The 6132-nt window shown below is 68.1% G+C and overlaps 1 protein-coding gene across 1 annotated transcript in view; it reads right to left on the reverse strand.

Moving 5' to 3' along the window:
• Positions 1–373: 373 nt before the first annotated feature.
• GAREM2 (GRB2 associated regulator of MAPK1 subtype 2) overlaps positions 374–6132 on the reverse strand; it is a 6292-nt gene continuing 533 nt past the window's right edge. The window contains exons 2-4 of the mRNA XM_026658928.1: positions 4866–6005; positions 2499–2662; positions 374–1331 (exon numbers count right to left, since the gene is read on the reverse strand). Of these exons, the coding sequence (XP_026514713.1) occupies positions 374–1331; positions 2499–2662; positions 4866–6005 (2262 nt within the window). The remainder of the gene's footprint in view (positions 1332–2498; positions 2663–4865; positions 6006–6132) is intronic.

Genomic DNA, 6132 nt, shown 5'->3' on the forward strand with positions numbered 1-6132 from the left:
GCCCCACATCTGGAGTGGGCCTGGCACCCATGGACTGGGTCATTGTGCAGGGCCCCACCCCGACCAGCCAGGTCTAGCCACAGAGCCCAGCCTAGGGAATGGGTCATTCTATGGGGGCCCACCCCAACCCCACAGATTGCATCCACCAGCTGGGCCCCACATCAACAGGCCAGGCCTACCAGTCGGGCCCCACGTCCACGGGCCGAGCCCACCAGCTGGACCCCACGTCTACAGGCCAGGCCCATGAGCAGGGTCCCACGTCCACGGGCCGGGCCCACCAGCCAGGCCCCACGTGCATGGGCCGGGCCCACGATCAGGGGCCCACGTCCACGGGCCGGGCCCCACATCCACATGCCACGAGCCAGGCCTCACGCTAGATCTTGGGCCGCCAGCCCTTGATGAACTGCATGATCTTCTTGACCTGCAGCTTGGTGAGGCGGAAGTCGTCGGCGAGGATCTCCTCGGGGAGCTGGACGAAGATGCTGCCGTCGATGCGCTCGCGGGCGAAGAAGCTCACCACGTCCTCGGCGAGGCCGATGAAGCGCAGGCAGCGGGACACCTCCTCCACGGACAGCGCCGCCAGGTCGGCGGGCGGCTGCCAGGGTGAGCTGTCGCCGTTCAGCCGGGGCGCGCCGGGTACGTGGCTGGCGCTCTCGCCCGGGCCGCTGCGCGGGGCCGATGCCGGTGGCACCTCGATGACGCCCTGCGTGAGGTAGACGCGGGTGACGCCGCCCTCGGCCCTGCGCACGATGGTGGGCGAGAGCGGCGCCGTGCTGCGGATCATGAGGCTCTCTGTCTCCAGGCTCTTGGGGGGCCGGGGCGGGGGGGCAGGGCAGGCACCGCCCGCCCCGCCTCGGCCCTCCTGGCTGTAGCAGTGCTCCGACTCGGGGGAGGCGCTCTCAAAGGGGTCGAAGGTCTCCGGCGTGGGGGCAGAGGGGGGCTTCTGCCAGTCCAGGGCCTCCAGCCACTCGGTGGAGGAGGAGGGGCTGGGCGAGTAGGCGGGGTTGGCAAAGGGGTTCAGGGCCCCGAAAGGGGCGAAGCGTTTCTGGGGGTGGGGGGCCTTGAGGCGGGGGCAGCTGTGGTAGGTCTTGATGGGGGCATCGCCCCCCAGCAGGGGCGTGGAGCGCCCGCTGGCCACGCTGGGGCCCGTGTCGGCGTAGGCCCATGGGTCCGACCAGGACGTCTGGCTGGCCTGGGTGCTGGGCGGCAGGGTCCCTGGCAGCTGGCGGCCGGCAGAGTCCCCAGCCTTGCAGTCGCCCCAGGTGCAGGGGTAGCAGTAGAGGGAGTAGGAGTCTGGGGAGGGTGAGCAGCTCCCGCTCCGCGTCCCTGACCTGCCAGGAAGAGAGAGAGGGTCAGGCAGGGCGCCGCTGCCGGCTGCTCCGTCTTCAATGGGCCTCACTCGGCGCCCGGATCCGCACGCCCAGAGCGCTGGGTCCACAGCCTGGATCGGGTCCCGACACGTCCGAGCATAGGGCAGGGTGGAAATCCGCTGGGCTACCCCACAGCTGGGGCATCTGCCACCGTCCCCTTCGTAGGGCGCTAGGGACCCAGCAGTGCATCGCTGGCAAACCGCCCCGGGGGCTGGATGGACGGACTGACTATGGGGGCTGGGTAAGCCGAATCTCTCCAGCTCGGCTACGGATCCGGGAATGGGCTAAGGGCAGCCCCACGTCTCCTAGACATTGGGGGTTGCTGAGGCTGCAGGGGTTGAGAGAAGGGCCAGGCCTAGTGAGATCTAGGGGGCTGTGGGGGCATCTCCCCGGGCAGGGATAAGAGCCCTTGGGCCCAGAGAGGGTCCCAGCTGGACTGGATGGATCATTGGGGTGGGAACAGTCCTGCCCTGGGATGGCACCTAGGAGGTCCAGTTGATGCCTAATTTATAGGAGTCTGTGGTACTGCCTTCGTGTGATTGGCTTCCCCACGCATGGGCGGGGCCTCCCAGGGTGAGGGTGGAGCTATAGGAGAAGGTAACCCCTCCCCCTTGATCAATAGCATCTCATGCTTGTATGTTACTTGGGCCTGCCTCCTCCCCCGCCCCCCGCCTTTCCCAAAGCCCTTCCCCAGTTCCAGGCGGTGCACCTGTCCCCGCTCACCGAAATGCAGCCACCGCTGGGCTGGAAGGCGGCAGCAGCACCGCCCAGGGGGCCAGGACAGGAGGTGGCTCAGAGCTGGGGCAGTAGAGGGGAGATGTAGGCGGGGGCGACCCAGGCTGGAATTTGGCCAGGGGACAGGCTTTGACACCCCTGCTCTTGTGAAAAGGGCCCAGGGCGTCTCTGACGAGGCCTCGTGAAAGCCGCCACTTCCAGCCGCAGCCACCACCCTGGGCGCTGCCTCGCCGCCTTCTGTCCCGCTCCCGGGAGCACCTCCCCCGGCACGGCCCCGGGGGCAGCCGCCACTTCCAGCCGCAGCCACCACCCTGGGTGCTGCCCCGCCGCCTTCTGTCCCGCTCCCGGGAGTACCTCCCCCGGCGCAGCCCCAGGGGCCCTGTGCTCACTCACGCGTCGTGCAGCCCAGACGAGTAGTACGAGAGGCTGGGACTGGGCGAATGTGCCGGCTGGAGCTTTGGGAAGCGCAGGGGGACGGGTGGGCTGGAGGTGGCGTGGGGCCGACTGCCCCGGGGCGGGACGGGGGGTGCATTCAGCAGGCGGCATTCCTCCTTCACCTGGAAAACACGAGGAGCCGCGGCTAGAGACAGCATAGAGCAGCATGGACTCTTCCGCCCGAGCCCTGGGCACCCGTTAGTGCTCAGACCCCTGCCCTGAATGCCTCTCCCCGTCCCCCAGGGCCCTGCCTTGCTCGACTTCTTGGTGCCAGGCTGCCAGGTTTGTTATCACTTAGATACCGGCTCCACCACCGCTCGGCACCAGGAAGGAATTCCCCCTGGAGGATAGGCCTCCGGCGCCCTCCGGACTGCTCCTGCATCCTTCCAGCCCACGGGCCGCAGGGCGCGGTGCTGGGGAGGGAGAGGGCAGGAACTTTCTCTGGGTTTCTCGGCACACGGCCCTTTTTCTCCCGTGGGGCCCAGCTGTCCCCCTCTGTGTCAGAGCACCCATAGGCGGGGCGGCTGCAATGGATGTGAGGGACGGCAGCGGCACAGCCCACCTGCCACCCCGGCGCCGGAGATTAATGGCAGGGCCCTGCCTCTCCCTTCGGGTGCCGGTCAGCGGAACGTGTTCATCCCAGCGCGAGGAGCCCCCCGGGAGTGAGGCAGAGCTGGAGCTGCCCCTGGGTTCCCTTCACTGGGATCAGGGAGACGGAGAAGCACGACAGACCAGATCCTGCCCCAAGACTGAAAAACTGGGCACCACGGGCACAAGAGAGCCAGCCCCTGGGTTCCCATCTCACCCCAAAGACCCCCCCCCATGCCCCACCCAATCACACGCCCAGCCTCGGCCCCTGCACACAGCCAGGAATCATAGAAACAGGGGAGGTCAGAGTAACCCACTGGCAATATGGGGTGTATCCTATCCACCCCCACGGGCTGGTCCACTGCAGGATAGCAGCCTACTATTGCTACCAGCTGTCAGATTTATTCTTTTCCCCCGACTGGCAGAGGTGATGGAGGACCCGAGTTCAAACCCTGCTGACAATCCAGGAGGGGTCATTCCTTCAGCATCTCTTAGCACCTGGGCAATAACCTTAGAATCCAGGCCCAGGACCCCAGCGCGCTCGGAGCTGTACAGACCCAAGCCCTGCCCCAAAGAGATTACAGTCTAGGGCGATCCTCCGCTTGCTGGCCCTGGGAAAAGTGGCTGCTCTGCCCCAGCCTGTCTGCTCCCCTGGGGACCAGCAGCCAAGCCGATCTCACCGCAGCCCCCCAGAGCCTCAGTTCATTCGCAGTGTGCCAGCAGGAGCCTGGGCTGGGGGTGCTGCCATCACTGCAACGAATCCCCCACCACCACCACCAAAGAGCCACCAGCTGTTGGGAGGGGCAGGGATGTAGAGAGAGCTGGAGCCAGGCGCTTTCCAGCCCGGCTGTGCCAGCCTGTGCCCGGAATGCCCAGAAGAGCTCAGCCCACCGGGCGCTGGGCCCTTTAGAGTCCCTGGCTCCGAGTATGAGCCCAGCCCAGCCCAGCTGGCTTCTCCCCAGGTCGCAGGGACGGGAGCAGGGGTCGCCGGGGCTCGGCGGAGAGCACGAACCCAGAGCCAAGCACCAGCTCCGCACGGGCCCCTGCCGCCGGCTAGCGGTGCCAGGACGTTCCCAGCGATGAGTCACAGCCACCACCCCTGGGCTGCTCTGCCCCGAGCCTGGAGGCCAAGGGAGCAAACCCACGGCTGGCGGAAGGGAGGGCACATCGGCCTACGCAGGGGCACGAGGCCGGCCAGGCCTTCACCCTCTCCCCCATGTCCTTCTGCTGTGACAGGCTTTTAGCCCTGGTTCCCCCTTGTACATACCCACGGGATCTAATTCCCCCGCCCCGCTTCTCCCCAGCGCAGGGGCTGGTCTGACCTCGCAGGGTATCACTATGGGTGCACTCCCTGCTGGCAGTAGCTGGGCGGCTCTGGGTCACGTGCGGCTGCCCGGCCCTGGGTCACGTGCGGCTGCCCGGCCCTGGGTCAGCTTGGCTGACAGCTCCTTTGGCCGAAGCTCGTGTTTGGAGTCAGCGGCTGGGTGCAGGGAAGATGCAGAGACTGAAGGACAATTTCACCCAACCCAGGGCACCCGAGGCCGGGCAGGACTCCTGGGTCCCTCCCTGGCTCTGCTGCTGCCTTGCCGGGGGAGCTTGGCCGAGCTGCACAGCCTGGCTCTGTGTCTAGCGCGGGGATCCCAGGTGTGGCTCGTGCTGAGGGTGCCCTTCCCATGGGGCGCCGGGCGCGGGCTGAACGGAGGTGGCAGAACTCCGACAGCCAAAGGGCTCGCTTACCGCTTCGGATTTGGGGGGGACGGGAGGTGGCGTTTCCTCCCTGGGCAGGGTGGGGCGGTGCGGGGAGCCCAGCGGAGAGGAGGCGGCGAAGGACATGAGGTCGCGCTGCCCTTTGTTGGCGCTGCCCAGCCCCGGCCGGTTGCCGCCGGGCTCCGAGAAGTTCTCTGGGTTCTGGTTGGTCCAGAGCTCCTCGTAGGGGATCTCCAGCGGCTCCTGAGTCCTGAACTCGGGCTCGGCCCAGTCGGGCGTCACGTACTCCTGCTCCGAGTCGGAGAGGTCAGCTGGGGCCGAGCGCTCGTGGCGGGGGAGGAGCAGCTGCTGGGGCTGCCCGCCTGGCACCGCCAGGGGCTCCTCGGGGGCGTGGGCCGAGCCCCCACTATAGATGCAGAGCGAGAGGCGCTGGAAGGCCGGGGCCAGCTCCTCGCGGGCGCAGCCCTGCAGGCAGAGGCGGATGCGCCGGGGGCTGGCGCACTCCTCCGCCAGGTCGGGCTTGGCCTCCCGCACGGCCTTGGAGTACTCGTCGGGGTCGAAGCGCTCCTGGCAGACGGCGGCGCTGTCCCGCACCAGCTTCTCCAGCTGGGGGTCGCCCCAGAGCAGCCCCTGGGGCAGGGCGAAGCGCGGCATGTCGCTCAGCAGCAGGACGTGGAAGGGCACCACGGCCTCCTGGCGCAGGATGCAGCCCAGCACTACAGTCCTGGAGAGGATGCTGAGGAGCTTGTAGCAGTGCCCCTCGCGGATGGCGTGCAGGTCGTAGGGGTTGCGCGGGGGCCGGCCGGGCACCGCCACGTTGACGGGCAGCCGCACCTTCTCGATGATGCTGCGGATGGTGTGCTCGCCCTCCCGCATCTGCAGCTCCAGCGGGCTGCGGGTGCTGAAGCTGCCCTTGCACTGGAAGGGCAGGCTGAGGCTCTCGTTGGTGCGGTGGTTCATGCAGATCAAGCAGGGCACCTTGCCCTTCACCGGCTTGCCGCCCGGCGGGCCCGCCCGGCCCAGCTTGCGCAGGAGGGTGGGGAGGCGCCACTTCTCCTTCGCCCCCTTGGCGCACAGGATCTCGGCCTGGCCCATCAGCGTCAGCTCGTCGCCCGCCTGCAGAGTGAAGTTGTAGACCTCGCTGTCCTCGCTGAACTCCCCGGACACCACCTGGCGGGGGGGGGACACGAGCACCGGGTTAACGGGGCTGGGGGGGGCATGACAATTGGGAAGCACAGGGGCCCTGAGGCGTGAATGGGGCTGCAGAGGCGGCTGGCACTGGAGGGCACGGGGGATG

Source organism: Terrapene carolina, unplaced genomic scaffold (genome assembly GCF_002925995.2).
Source record: "Terrapene carolina triunguis isolate 2854851 unplaced genomic scaffold, T_m_triunguis-2.0 Scaffold523, whole genome shotgun sequence".
NCBI lineage: Eukaryota > Metazoa > Chordata > Testudines > Emydidae > Terrapene > Terrapene triunguis.